This window comes from Prunus avium, chromosome 1 (assembly GCF_965620075.1).
Source record: "Prunus avium chromosome 1, drPruAviu1.hap1.1, whole genome shotgun sequence".
NCBI classification, from domain to species: Eukaryota; Viridiplantae; Streptophyta; class Magnoliopsida; order Rosales; family Rosaceae; genus Prunus; species Prunus avium.
The window spans coordinates 13312808-13328737 of NC_142284.1; the positions used below are offsets into that span (position 1 = coordinate 13312808).

Genomic DNA, 15930 nt, shown 5'->3' on the forward strand with positions numbered 1-15930 from the left:
GTCATTCTGTTAATTACTAACCGGCATGGCTACTGCAATGATAAGTTGGGGGCGATTCCTACGCTTTAAGAGATTTCTAAAGGGGTGCTTCACTTCTTTAGCGATGCGACTAGCCTCAACAAGTTCCAAGAACTCTGGTTCCACATTATCGGTGCCCCGGATCCTCCTAAGTACAGCTTTTCCTTCTTCCAAGAGACCGCGCTCCACAAGACTGTTGGGAGTTTCCACCACCAAAAGGGCTCCCAAGGTTAGGAGACCAGCAGGAAGACCAGCCAACCCCAATGACACCCTCCAGCCCCATCCTCCTGTGATTCTGTTAATCAAGGAAGTTCATCAACAGTATGCAAAATAGTCAGCATTTACAAAATACCCTTTTTAGTCCCACGGTACCATGAGACACTTCTTGATAAGAAAACCTTGTAAATCCCACAAATCAAGATCCTATCTATTATTCAAATGCATATTTTAATAGAACAACCCTCCCTCCCGTCCCGCAGACAGATACTCATCTATCGTTAGTTTTACCAATCTATTAATTGCATAGTTTATTTGATGAGCCAAATTGTTGACTTCGAGTGCTGAACTCAATGCTAAAATCCCAATAGTCCAACAGAGCAGCATTTATACTAACATATAAAATTTGACAGAACGTTCAACATCTTGCATGTAATTTATGGGGCACGTGTAATGTTCTCTCTTGGATCAACAACATGTGTACTGTTGGCAAATTCTGCGGTCCTTTGGTGTACCCATACACCAAGGGATATTGACCTTTAGATTTAAACAAAATAACAAGGGCAAATCTAGACCATTGGATGAGATAACTTGAAAACCTGCTCAGCAGGTTTAAATAAAATCCCCAACTGGCAACCATTGACGACGACGATAATGGTGAACACCACCTTCCCTTTACCGCCCATCTCTCTCGCTCTCTCCTTCGCTGACCCATAGTTCTCCATACTCATATAACCACAAATTCTTTTCTCAATCTCATTGGCAACCACCACTAATTCATTCAATCTTACACTGGTAAGCACCTATAGGGGAATTCAACTCAGTTCTATTTTTGGTTGTGTATTTGATATGTTTTCATTGGGGTTGTCTCTGATGTTTAGTTAAAAAAGAATTTTAAAGTTTCATAAATAAATAAATAAAAGAATTTGAAAGCGGATAAATTTCTTATGGGTAGTGCACTTTCTCAATTTGTGCTTGAGATTTGTTGGTTTAAGTTCTAGCTGGTATTGGTTGGTATGACATATGTTATTTGTGTAGTAAATTCAACAAGTTAGACATTTGGGAACTTTATGCATGACTCTGTTTGGGTGTATTTTTTTCTTGTATGCATTGACAATGACTAAAGTTTAACTTTTGTAATTTTACAATTGCCCTCTATGAATCTGGGCAATTTTGTTTTTGCATGAGGAATCATTACATTTCCTCATGAAAACCCACAATTTCTCAATGACATTTCACTAAGCCTTGTATGCTGATGCAATTACATAGTTCCTATTTGGTAATTGGGTCTTCCATTAATCCAGCTGCGTATTAAGTAAATCCTTGTATTTTGAGTAAATGTTTGTGGAGACTATGTATGATATTTTTATTTCACCCTCCTAGTTAAGTAAATTCCCAAGGACAATACGATTTTTTCATTGATTATTGGCAGTAGGATTTGTTTGATTGATTGTTTGGTAGTATGTTTAGTTTGCAATTAGATTTCAGATATACCATTACCTACCTCCTGTCTAGCAATTGGTCGTTTCGTCTATCCAATTGGGCATCAATTTCCCTATTTTGTTATTGTTGTGTTTTTTTGGATGCTGGTGCAGTTTCTTGTTTGCTTCAGCTCCGAGTTATGTGGATTTCTTATCTTCTCTTTGTATTAGCTTGATTACTTTAATATAAATTGTGTCTTCTAAGAAAAATGGAACTTTTTACTATAGCTAGATTGATATGTTTGTTTCGTGCAATTGCCAAACAGTGAGTGGGGTTTAGGATTTCAAGTTGGTAGTTTCCAACTCCTTAGGAGCCTTTTGTATGTTAAGTATTTAATTGCCAAAATATAATGTGTGTCCTGAAAACTTTTGAAGAATTATAGAGAGAATTCATAGAAACTGATTTTCTTATTTCTCTTGTTAACTGGTAATTACATCATTACAGTGCTTATATATTTGCACCTACAGCATAACCACTTCGTATCAGCCTAACCACACATTCTAACAAGCTAACTAATTAGAATGACACGTGGATATACTCTATCAGCCCCCTGCAAGCTCATGGGAGAGAGGCTTGAGCATGAGATTGGAGCAGTGATAATCGAATTGAGGTGAGCACAAGCCTTTGGTTAGGATGTCAGCAACTTGTTGAGAAGAGGAAACATGCTGAAGTTGGATTTCACCGCGTGTGACCTTCTCACGAACAAAGTGACAATCAACTTCAATATGCTTAGCACGAGAATGCATAATAGGATTAGTAGAGAGGGCCATAGCAGATAGATTGTCACAGTAAAGGAGAGGAGACTTGGCAAGTGGAAAGGAGAGATCGGCCAACAACTGCTGTAACCACACAATTTCAGCAACAGTGGCAGCCATGGCAGACATGATTGGACAGGGTTCAGCCTCAGAGTAAGATGGAATCGTAGATCGAAAATGACAAGTAGCAGCGATATGACCCTTTTTATGACAAATTTGACAAATAGGCACAGGAGCATAACCGTGAGAGCCATAACTGTTTCGAAAAGGTTGATGAGGCTTACCAATAATACCTCTAGCACCATTACGAAACTGGGGAGGAGAATTGGAGAATTGCGGAGGAGGATTAGAATAAGACTGATTCTTGGGATAAAAGCGTGAACCATTAGAGTGGCCATGTTGATTATAGAACATCTTGCCTTTGCCTTTATCTTGAAATCCAAAGGAAGAATTATGAGACCCATAAGGCATAGAGGAATAAGGAACAAATTTCATACCAGACCCAGAAGAGGAATCCTGTGTCGCGGCAGCCATAGCAGACATGATTGGAACATTGCGAGTGGATTCCTCAATTGTGCCTTCCTCGGCCTTCAATTGAGATCGAAGATCTTTCAAAGAAATACCATGATCACGACCTCGAATCACAGCCTTGACCGTATTATACTCAGAATGTAAGCCTTTGAGAGCCAAAATGACAGTATCATCATCTGGAATTCCAACGCCAACAGCAGAAAGCTCATCACGAACATCCTTGATTTTCTGAAGGTACTGATCAATAGTTTCTGAGCCTTTCTTGATATTATGAAGATCGATCTTTAATTGAAAAATGCTTGCTCTGGTAACACTTGCAATTCGTTCGCGAAGATTGACCCACATGGCTTTAGAGGTTGAGCAACCAATAACACACGAAATAGCCGACGACGACAACGTTGCAGTAATCAAAGTCATGAGTGCTGTGTCATGAATCGTCCAAATCGTGAATGCATCGGAAAGAACAGAATCCACAAAGCCATCCTCTGTGACTAAGAATTGAGGCAGGCATGGGAATGAACCATCGATGAACCCTAGAATTCCATTTCCACGCAGCAAGAGCTCCATTTGAAAGTTCCAAGTGACATAATTTGTATCATCAAGTTTAACAGAAATAGTGTTACCAACACTAGAAATCAAGGAAGAAATTGGGGATTGAGTTGGGGCTAATTGACTCGCTGTTACCATGATTGAAATTGCAAGAATCGATTAATAGAGAGAGAAGAGAGAAGAAGACAGAGCAGGAATGGAGAAGAGATACCAAGAAAGAAAGAGCGGAAGCAAGAAACGATTGAGAAGCTGAAGCTTTTGTTAGGCTCTTGATACCATGAAAACTTTAGAAGAATTATAGAGAGAATTCATAGAAATTGATTTTCTTATTTCTCTTGTTAACTGGTAATTACATCATTACAGTGCTTATATATCTGCACTTACAGCATAACCACTTCGTATCAACCTAACCACATTCTAACAGACTAACTAATTAGAGTGACATGTGGATATACTCTATCAGGTCTAGGGATGGCAATTTTCCCCGCAGGTAAGGGTCTTCGTGGGGATTTGACCCTAATGGGTCGGGTATGAAGGACAAAAAACGGGTATGGGGATGGGTACGGGGAATTTTTTGGGTATGGTATTCGGGGAGGGGCGGAGATGGTATTTTAATCCCCAACCCAAACTCTCCCCGTTTAGAATATATATATATATATATAAATTTTTTGATGAGGTATATATATTATAGTATATATAAATATGCTATTAAAGTAATTGTACCAACTAAGTTTTTTATTATTATATTATATACTTATATAATTTATACAAATCTTAAGCCACACTACTTATTTATTTAGTTAACTTCCAGTACATATATAAACATTCTTATATTGTCTAATAAGTATATATTATATCTTGCCTTAGTACTATTTTTTTTTTAACAAAGTAGTTATATATTGGTTTTTTCTTCCATAATGGGGCGGGTTGGGGAATCCATTCCCCAACGAAGGTGGGGATGGGGAATCCCCGATATGAATATTGCGGATATGAAGGCGGGGATCGGGGAAAAAAGCTTAACAGGGATGGGATGTGAATGGCATACCCACCCCCGATTCGACCCATTGCCATCCCTAATCAGGTCCCTTTTTTGCTTATTAATTATAAATTAATAGGATGTTACCCATTTTCAGGGAATAGATGTCGAACCAAAAAAATGTTGTGGAATTCATGATCATAGCTCCATGGCTAACATTAGAGGTCATAGCTCCATGGCTAACATTAGAGGTCAAAGCTCTATGGCCAATACTGAAGGTTATTTTGTAGAGGGTGAGTCAGTAGAAGAAAAAAGAAATGACTCATCTTTGCGAGATTTCGACACTACAACACAAGAAATTGTTGAGATTAATGGACATTTGGAGTACGATGGGCTCAATTTTCATGATATGAGTATTGATGACTTAAAGGGGAGGGAGTTTGCAAATTTTGAGGAAGCTGAAAAATTTTATTCAGAGTATGCTCTTGCAATTGGTTTCAGCATAAGAAGAAATCGTTTAGGACGTGGTGAGGGTGGGCTTGTAAGAAGTAGGCAATGGGTCTGCTCAAAAGAAGGAAAAAGAGCAAAGAAATGGACGAATAGAGAGAACCTGTAATTCGTTACCCAAATCGTGTAACTTACAAGTTTATGGATCATCTTTACAACTTTATGGTACTCTCGTATCCAAAACATTGTAAAAAAGGCCTTTAATCTTTTAAACACTCATTTTACTAGAATAAGGACCCCAATTTACATCTTCGTGGTAATGTGGATCCATATCCTTGTAAAATCAGGATTTACAACATCATGGATTTGATGAACCTTAACTTTGTAATTCCGGTCCATATATTTGTAAATCGCAACCCAAATCTTGTAATGTATATGTTTATGGATCCACTTTGCAACATTATGGTACCCTGGTATCCAAAAAATTGTAAAATCGGCCCTTAATTTTGTAAACCCTCATTTTGCTAGAATAAGGATCTCAATTTACATCTTCATGGTCCGAACTTACCAATTCTTTGTAATATGATTCATATCCTTATAAAATAAGGCTTTACAACATTATGGATTATGAGAACCCTAATGTTGTAATCGTGGTGCAAACACCTATAAATCGTTATCCAAATCGTGTAACTTACATGTATATGGATCCTCTTTACAGCGTTATGGTACCCTCGTATCCCAACTATTGTAAAATCGGCCCTTAATCTTGTAAACCCTTGTTTTACTAGAATAAGGACCCTGATTTACATCCTCAAGGTCAACACTTAACAATTCCTTGTAATGTGGATCAATAACCTTATAAAATGAGGATTTACAACATTAAGGATTGGCTGAACTCTAACTTTGTAATCCCGGTTCATAAATTTGTAAATCTCATCCTAATTCTTGTAATGTACATGTTTAAAGATCCTCCTTCCAATGTTATGGTACTCTCATATCGAAAATATTGTAAAATCGGCCCTTAATCTTGTAAACCTTCATTTGTACTAAAATAAGGACCTAATTTACATCTTCAAGGTCCACACTTACAAATTCCTTGTAATGAAAATCTATATCCTTGTAAAATGAGGATTTACAACATTATGGATTAAATGAAACATAATGTTGTAATCCTAATTCAAAAGCCTGTAAATCGCTACCCAAATCTTGTAACTTATAAGTTTTGGGATCCTCTTACAATGTTATGGTACCTTCATATCCAAATTATGGTAATACCGGTCCTTAATCGTGTAAACCCTCGTGTTTACTAGAATAAGGACCCCATTTTACATCCCTAAGGTCCACATTTACCACTTCCTTGTAAGTTGATCTATGTCCTTATAAAATGGGGATTTACATGAGAAGCTAGGGAATTGGTAACTTTCTTCTTGTCATTACCCCATTTAGTATTTTATTATGTTACATACATGTATAAAATTTGGAGCGTATTTTGAATATGCTATGAGTCATATTCAAGAAATAATATATAGTTTTAGTTTTAAAACATTTGTCTCACATCAAGTTGCATATTTTTCTTTCGCTCAACCACATCAAGTTTGTAATCAATGAACAGGCACAAAGTAATTGTCATTCCAATTTGTGAAAACCAACTGCCTGATTAGAAATTGCCAAATGACCTATGTCAAAGGTAAATTAGGCTATTGAAACATTATGTATTAGGGTAAACCTCAAAGTTGTAAATTGTAATAAAGATGTGAAATCTCGTAAATGAGAACCAAAATCTTGTGATCTACGAGATTATGGATACAATTTACAAGTTTATGGAATCTTCATTTCCAAAATAGTGTAATATGAGTTCTTAATGTTGTAAACCCTTGTTTTTATAAGAATAAGGAACAATTTTACTTGTTCAGGGTCCAACATTACCTTAATATTGTAATTGAGATCCTTCTCATTGTAAATTAGGCCATTACAATATTATGGATTAAAGTGAACCTTAATGTTGTAATCACCATGCGAAATCTCATAAATTGGAACTGAAATATTGTAACCTACAAGATTAGGGATATACTTTACAATATTATGGAACGCTCATGTCCCAAACACTGTAAAACAAGTCCTTAATGTTGTAAACCCCTATTTTTACAAGATTATATATAAACTTTAGGCTTATTTACTGTAGCGCCCCCTGAAACTTCAGTCAAATCTCACTTTGCCCCCCCAAACTTAAAATGACTCACTTTCATCCCTTGACCGAGGTTTGGTGATCCACTTTGCCCCTACCGTCAACTCCATTTAAAAGTTTGTTAACTTTGATGATGTGGCAGGGGTGTTTTTGTAATTTCATACACATGGATCATCATCCACTAATTAGATAAGTGACGTGGCAAGTGGAGCCCACCTCCACATAGATAAAAAATATAATTAAATATTCTAATAATTAAAAACAACTAAAAATTAAATTAAATAAGAAAAAAAAAATTCTAATAATTAAAAACAAAGCAATCCAGCTAAGTATCCCCTTCCAATGATTTTTCGACAGCTGTCACCTATTAAAATTGAAAAACAAAATAATTTTAGTTGCTTGTTCTCATCCTATGCGAACCGAGCAACTCTACTTTAACACTCAACCAAAAAAAAAATTCTTCAGACCAACATTCAAGCTCTTGTCGTCCCGGCCGCCTCTCCTCGCCACATCCGTCGACATTGGCGTCAAATTCGACACTGCCATCCTCCATCCTTTTTGTCCCCATCCCTTCCTCCATCGTTGGTGTTATCAATCTCTTATCACCTCTGTCTCATCTCTCCCTCTCGTTCTCTCTCTTCACGCCAACAACGGTGGCAGCGGCGGCGAGCTTGCCAAACTCCAAACTTGAGGTGACTGATCAAATTTTGAGGCCAATCTCTCCCTCTCTTTCTATCTCTTCTTGGCGGCCTCCAATGTGGCTGATCTAAAGTGAGAGACAGATAGGGAGAGAGGAGAGTAAGTCAAAACAGAGAGAGATAGGGGGTTTGGGTTGCGCTATGGGAGAGGGAGAACGGCGGTGCAAAAAGAGAGAGAAGGAGAGGGAGATATGAGAGAGGAAAAGGATTTCAATTTCTGGGTTCGCATAGGATGAGGAGCAGAGGCAACCAAATTTTTATTTTTTTTAAATTTTAATAGGTGAAGGGGGCTGGGTTTCAAACCCAGATTTGAAGTTGGGTCTTAAGGTTGGTCGGAGATCGAGAGAGGGAGGGTTGTGATGGTGGTAGGGTTCGGATCTAGAGCGGGATGTTGCGATGAGTTCGATGTTCTTTATCACTGAATCTGCACCAACAAAAAAAATGAACTAAAACATTTAATTTTAAAAAAAAAACAGAGATATGAAGTTAAAATAGTGTTGGATGATTGGTGGAAGATCAATGAGAAGATGGTTGTTGGGTTGTATATTGAACTTGGGATGGTGGAGAAATTGGAGGAAATACTTGTGGATTTAATGGAGACCAATCAAGTCTCAGAAGTTTTGTTGCTGGGAGTGGCTGTGGGTAAGGATTAATGGTGGATGGGTAGGGAAGGATGGTTGTGGGTGGGTGGGAGGATTGGGGCGGCTTGGGTGATGGGTAGTTTTTAATTATGTGAAAATATTTTTTTCTTATTTTTTTTAACATTTAATTATTAGAATATTTAATTATATTTTTATCCATTTGGAGAAGGTGGGCTCCACTTGCCACGTCACTCACCTAATTGGTGGATGATGATCCATGTGTACAAAATTACAAAAATACCCATGCCACGTCATCAAAGTTAACAGACTTTTAGATGAAGTTGACGGTAGGGGCAAAGTGGGTCACCAAACCTCGATCAAGGGATGAAAGTGGGTCATTTTAAGTTTGAGGGGGCAAAGTGAGATTTGACCGAAGTTTCAGGGGGTACTACAGTAAATAAGCCTAAACTTTATAATGTTATGGAACTCTCATGTCCCAACCACTGTAACATGATTCCTTAATGTTGTAAACCATTGTTTTTTATAAGATTAGGGATAAACTTTACAATGTTATGGTACCCTCGGTCCTTCATCTTGTAAACCTTTGTTTACTAGAATAAGGACCCAATTTACATCCTTAAGGTCCACCATTACCAATTCCTTGTAATATGGATCCATATCCTTGTAAACATATGATTTACAATATTATGGATTGGTGAACCCTAACGTTGTAATCCAGAAGCAAAACCTTGTAAATTGTTACCAAAAACTTGTAAGTTAGGAGTTTAGGGATTCTCTTCACGATGTTATGGTACCCTCAGTCCTTAATCTTGTAAAGCATTGTTTATTAGAATAATGACCAATTTTACATCGCTAAGGTCCACCATTACCAATTCCTTGTAATGTGGATCCATACTCTTGTAAAATGGTGATTTACAACATTATGGATTGGGTGAACCCTAACGTTATAACCTAGGTGCAAAACATTTTAAATTGCTACCCCAAACGTGTAAGTTACAAGTTTAGTGATTCATTTTACGACGTTAAGGTACCCTTGGTCCTTAATCTTGTAAACCATTGTTTATTAGAATAAGGACCCATTTTACATCCCAAAGGTCCACCATTACCAATTCCTTGTAATGTGGATCCATATCCTTGTAAAAGACTGATTTACAACATTATGAATTGGGTGAACCCTAAGGTTGTAATCAATGTGCAAAACCTTGTAAATTGTTACCAAAAACTTGTAAGTTACGAGTTTAGGGATTCTCTTTACGACGTTATGGTACCCTCGGTTCTTAAACTTTTAACAAAATTGTTTACTAGAATAATGACCTATTTTACATCGCTAAGGTCCACCATTACCAATTCCTTGTAATGTGAATCCATACTCTTGTAAAATGGTGATTTACAATATTATGGATTTGGTGAACCCTAACGTTATAACTTAGGTGCAAAACCTTTTAAATTGCTACCCCAAACGTGTAAGTTACAAGTTTAGTGATTCACTTTACGACGTTAAGGTACCCTTGGTCCTTAATATTGTAAACCATTGTTTACTAGAATAAGGACCCAATTTACATCCCAAAGGTCCACAATTACCAATTCCTTGTAATGTGGATCCATATTCTTGTAAAAAGTTGATTTACAACATTACGAATTGGGTGAACCCCAATGTTGTAATCGAGGTGCAAAACCTTGTAAATTGTTGTCAAAAACTTGTAAGTTACGAGTTTAGGGATTCTCTTTACAACGTTATGGTACCCTCGGTCCTTAAACTTTTAACAAAATTGTTTACTAAAATAATGACCCATTTTACATCACTAAGGTCCACCATTACCAATTCCTTGTAAAATTCCTTGTAATGTGGATCCATACCCTATAAAATTTAAAGTATTTTAGTTGAAATTGTATATATTATATGTAAATATCATATTTATGTATTATATATTGATTATAAAGTGCAATATATATCATTTAAGTATTATATTATTAGATATTCTTATTTAACATGTTTTTTATTGATCGGGGAACGTGAACCAATTATATTACGAGGATATGAACCAAAAACCATAGAAGGATCATAAGGGAAATTTTTGTTGGAAGATGCTATGAGTTATTTTCAAAAAATAATATATATTTTTTGTTATAAGGCATTTGTTTAAAGTTATTTGTAGAATAAGCACGAATACATATATATTTTTATTTATGCAAAATTGTAGCAATGGTCCCTGGACTAAGCCCTAACTTTACTTTTCGTCCCTCATATTGCTAAATTGTTACAGTGGTACCTTAAATACGCCTCTAGTTTCAGAAACCGTTCTTTCCGTCATGTTAGTCAACTTTTCCGTTTAATTTGATGACATGGCATGGACAAGTCCTACTTGGCATGGGCAAAAATGTATTTTTCACACAAAAAATTTTAAAAAATAAATCTCATATATATATATATATATATATATATATATATATATGTATCTCTCTCTCTCTCTAATTTCTTCTTTCCCCTCCCCCCCCCCCCCACACCCATTTCTTCTTTCCCCCTGTCTCTCTCTCTCTCTCCAATTTCTTCTTTCCCCCACCTCCATCCGATTTCTTCCCCTCCCCCCCAACCCATTTCTTCTTCCCCCACCCCACTCACCCCACCAATTTCTTCTCCCACCCAATAACCCACATCACAATTTTTGGTTTTTTGCCCAAATCAATTTTGACAGTTGGGCTCTCACCCAGTGGCTCCTTCATATGTGGAATCTTGGGTATATTTTATACTCATTTTTTGAGATAAATCTTGTTTTTTCTTGCTATTCTTTTAAATCCTGGCCTTGTTTCAATTGTAGTTCTTCAATCCCTCAATTTTTCCCTCCCAAATCCCCTTATTTTACTGCTCGATTTTGGCTTCTGATAATCCAAGTCTAGTGAGAGGATTCACACGCAATTAACTTTCCTTTCTACCCTCCGCGTAAATTAAAACAATAAATATTAGTCGAGATTTTGTTTTCCTATTTTGTTGTTTGGCAGAAAATTGAAATGGAAGAGATCAAACATGTAGGTGCCTTCGTGAGCACTCAAATAACAAAACTAGAAACATAAAAAAAAGGCCTCAGTGGATGAATTTTTTTCTCTTTTCTGTAGTTGCTGGGGTTTTGGGTTTTGTGGATGATTTTTTTGTTCTCACTTTTCTGTAGTTGCGGGTTGGGGTGAGGGGCGCTGGGTTCTGGGTTCATGGGGCGGGTGATGGTCATGGGGAATGGGGGAGAAGAAATCGATGGGGAGAGAGAGAGAGAGTTTTTTTTTTTTAATAAACATTTTAATCAATTTAAAATTAATGAAAAGACAAATATGCTCTCATTTTTAACGGAAAATTTGACTGAGATGATCGAAAAGACGATTTTTGAAAGTGGAGGTATAATTAAAGTACCACCGTAATAATTTTGCAATGTGAGGGACGAAAAGTAAAGTTGGGGCTTAGTTCAGGGACCATTGCTACAAATTTTGCCTCTTAGTTAATAATATGTCATCTTGAGAAGTAATTATAGTGTGGCTTCAGAGTATGGTCATATAATATTTATTATAATATAAGTTGATATTTATTGATATTATGTCTTAAAAGTTGAATATCTTATCAATGATTGATATTATAACACGTGAACAAGTTATATTATTTAGTCGTATTTTAGTTCCTTATAGTAATTTATTCACATTTAAGAAATAACAAAACAAAAAGAATCGTTTAGATGTTCAAATATTGTTTTTGGTTACAAGTAAAAAAAAATAAAGTTTAAGTTTGGCTAATTGGATTTATATAAAGCTACCCAAGTTTTATTATTTTTGGTTACAAGTTATATAAAGCAACCCATAACTCATGAATCAGGAAAAAAATCTACAAGTGTAGAAAAATAATTGAAATAATTGTAACAACATTATGATCCATCCTAATTCATAACGCTGTAATACCCTAATTTACAAAAAAAATGACACATAGTACCAAAGTAAGAATGGACTTTGGAGGAGTAAAATTGTGTCATTATCCTTGTAAACACAAATGAAAATCATGTAATGTATGAGAAAACTTGTAAACTTTCTAATTTTATACTTGTTTTTCTTGACTTTTAATCCTAACAATGTACTATAAAATCCATGGCCATGTTAGGAAAAGAATATAAATTTATAATACTTCTTGGATGTCTATGAAAATACAACCATGTAACATAGAGTTCAACAATTAATATAGTTCTTATTTTGGAAATTGATTTCAACCAATTACATAGACAAAACTCGAGGTGAAAAAATTTGATGGATAAAGACTTTCAAGCTCTCAAATAAATGTTGATGCGCATTCACCAATTCTATGAAGCAAAAGAAACAAAAATTAAAACTATCAACCTCAATTGAATTTTAAAAACTAGCATAAAATACGGAGGTTTTACCACAACTAGCCATCATAATTCATATAAATAAAGCCAGCAACTCATAATGAAATTGAGTAAAGCTACAATGAGGTGACATATCGAAATCAGAAAAAAAGAAAAAAGAAAAAAAAAGAGAGAGAGTATAAAATGGTTCTCATAAAAAAAAAAGAGAGTCTAAAATGGTAAGTTTAGATGTATAAAAGTAAACTAATGGCATTGCGAAATTCATAAGCATGTCATCGTGAGTCAAATAGAATAAATTCAATTGAAAAATAACATGTCAAATCATATGCCAATTGCCAAACAGGGAGGCCGTAATTACATGACCCTTATGCAATTGCATTTGCTTTAAAAATTAACAAAAGGTGAAAACTAGACAACTTGTATAACTGGTAACCAATTTTTTAAAAAATATGAGCGCATCAGTGCACCTGGTGCACTATAGACATTCTGTGTACTGTTATTCCCATACAGCTACTCTGTCTTCCATTTTAAAATATATACTATATTGTTTTATCTTATTAATTTTAGACCAATAATTCTTTCATTCTGAGCGAACACACAAACATGAACAAAGAAGCTGACTTACTTATTGGTGCCGTAATTAACGAGGGTTGCAAATAGAATGCCAATGGTGATATTGAGCTGGAACAGTATGTTTAGCCCTCCACGTATTCTTGTAGGTGCAATCTCCGAAAGGAACAATGGCACAGCCTGTAAGTAACATGAAAATTGAATGATAATTGAACAAGAAAAGCAGATGACCAAATACTAACGTGGATTAGGCCGGTTGCCCGGGATAGTGTGCCGACCTCTCTCACACTCAAGTTGGAATTTCCTTTTCTTGTAAATTAGATTAACTTAGAGTAGTTTAGACTATTTCAGGTTTAAAAAATACCTAATTATGAACAAAATTGAAAATTGAACTGACTTGATTGGCAAACCCAACTCCACAACCAAGTGAGATCCTGCCAATGACGAGCATGGCAAGGTCTTGAGCTGCACCATTGAGAATTGTCCCGACTATGAAGAAGACGCCAGCGATGAGCATAGACGGCCTTCGCCCGTACTTTCTGGTTGTGTAGGACGCCGCGAACGTCGCTGTTAAACCAGCAAGGTAAAGCGACGACGTGAATAACTGCAGGCCCTGGTTATCGTATTTGCAGTAATTGCTGTCGATCCCCTGCTCCTGCGTCCTCCCGTACACAACAGGGAAGAACTTTTTCAGGAACGGGGACATGGATGTAACTCCACCTGCAACAAAAGGGTATAAAGGTCATTTTTCTAAACTTGGAAATCAAAGCAGCACATGGTGATGATTGTCAACGGGTGTAATGATGCTGATGCATAATCAAAGCAGTCATGTCTGCTCGGATTCCCAATTTGGCAGTAGCGACAAAAGGCAAAAAATTAAGAAGAAGGTGGGAAATAAAAAAACTCCTTAAATCTCATTGGCCCAAAAATGGATCAAATTTGGTAACTTTAATTTAGCCCAAAACTCAACCAGAAAGCACTCACAAGTTTTTCATGAATTTGGAAAATTTCAGAAAACATACATGATATGCAATTTTTTGTGGTTTTTATAAATAAGTCCATATTAACATGATATTATACAAAAACTCCCATAGAGCGTATTTAAAGAGAAAAATTCAAAACTTTTTCATAATTGAACAGCAGAAAACATAAAAATAGAATCTTTTTGCTTCATTAAAATAATAATTTGAACAAAAAAATTCTCCCTCTTTCCATTATAAAAATAGAAACTTTCTTTTGCTGCTTTCACGGGAATTGACTAAAAGTGGTTTTGTTTACTAACAGCGAAGAAAAACTTGAATGAATTAATCAAGCACAGTATTAACGCATGGAACAAATTAAACCGCAGCCTAAAAGATTTCCTTGAACCCTAACCAAACAAAGCCCTCAAGGTCCATCTACCAGAGTAGCTGAGCCAGCAAGATCTAAGCACAACAAGCCCAAATGATTCGTCAGGTGAAGTAAATTTTTACCTGAAACGTTAACGCCGATGTCGTAGCCAAACATGAGCCCTCCGGTGGCCGCCATTATACACGAGATGATGACGATGGGCGTGATCTTCGCCTCGAACTCTTGCACGGTCGAACTGGCCGCGAACCCTCCACCAGCCATTGCCGATGAACCAAGACCAAAACTTGACTTTAGTTTCTGTTAATTTCTGAAACCAAAAGGAGGAGGAAGAAGAAGAAGAAGAAGAAGAGCGAGAGAGAGAGATGATATATGGAGACGAAGTGGGTATAGAGGACGATAATTAATTTGAGGTAGATGACATCTAATATGGGGTGTGTAAATATATCTTGGTCAAGACGACTAAGACTAAGGCCATTCCCAATAATTGAGGCTCTAAAAAGGGTTTGTAGAGTCCGATGGAATCTTTGGGGCTCTAAAGGAATCTCTCCCACAATGGGAGGCAATATATTTATGGCGGGCTCTATATATTTTTTATGATGTAATTTTATATACGTTGTGTTTTTTATTTATTAACTATTGTACTTTAATGTTTGTTTATGTTAGGCTTATTTACTGTAACGCCCCTTGAAACTTCGGTAAAATCTCTCTTTACTCCCTAAAAGTTAAAATGGCCCACTTAACCCCATTGACTGTGATTTCGTGTTTCACTTTATCCCTGCCGTTATCTCCATTAATAACTCTGTCAATTTTGATGATGTGGCAAGGCTATTTTAGTCTTTTTTACAACAAGTGATGACATGTCATGTGAATGGCCCACTTTTTTGTTTAAATTGAATTAAATAAATAATAAAATAATGTAATTATTTGTTTAATTAAAAATATAAATATATATATATAATAGAAAAATTAATAAATAAAAATCTTTTTTCACTATGCTTTAAAAATTAAATTAAATTAAATAAATTAAACTTTGCCCAGATCCAACTCTTGGGCTGCTTGCAGATCTCGCATTGTTCCACATCAACTCCAACCGCTTCTGCGGGACTGTGCCTCACAAGTTCAAGCAGCTCAATCTGCTCTTTGAGCTCGATATCAGCAACAATCGGTTTGCTGGGAAGTTTCCTTGGGTTGTTCTTTAG

At 36.1% G+C, this 15930-nt stretch overlaps 1 protein-coding gene across 1 annotated transcript; it reads right to left on the reverse strand.

The window, feature by feature from the left end:
- Positions 1 to 9: 9 nt before the first annotated feature.
- LOC110774152 (sugar transport protein 13-like) lies at positions 10 to 15182 on the reverse strand. Its single transcript, XM_088246603.1, has 4 exons — positions 14854 to 15182; positions 13779 to 14101; positions 13437 to 13561; positions 10 to 313 (listed from the first exon to the last, which is right to left on the reverse strand). Exons 1-4 carry the CDS (start codon positions 14990 to 14992, stop codon positions 10 to 12), a joined length of 891 nt encoding a protein of 296 aa, XP_088102729.1. The 5' UTR covers positions 14993 to 15182.
- Between the last annotated feature and the right edge of the window lie 748 nt (positions 15183 to 15930).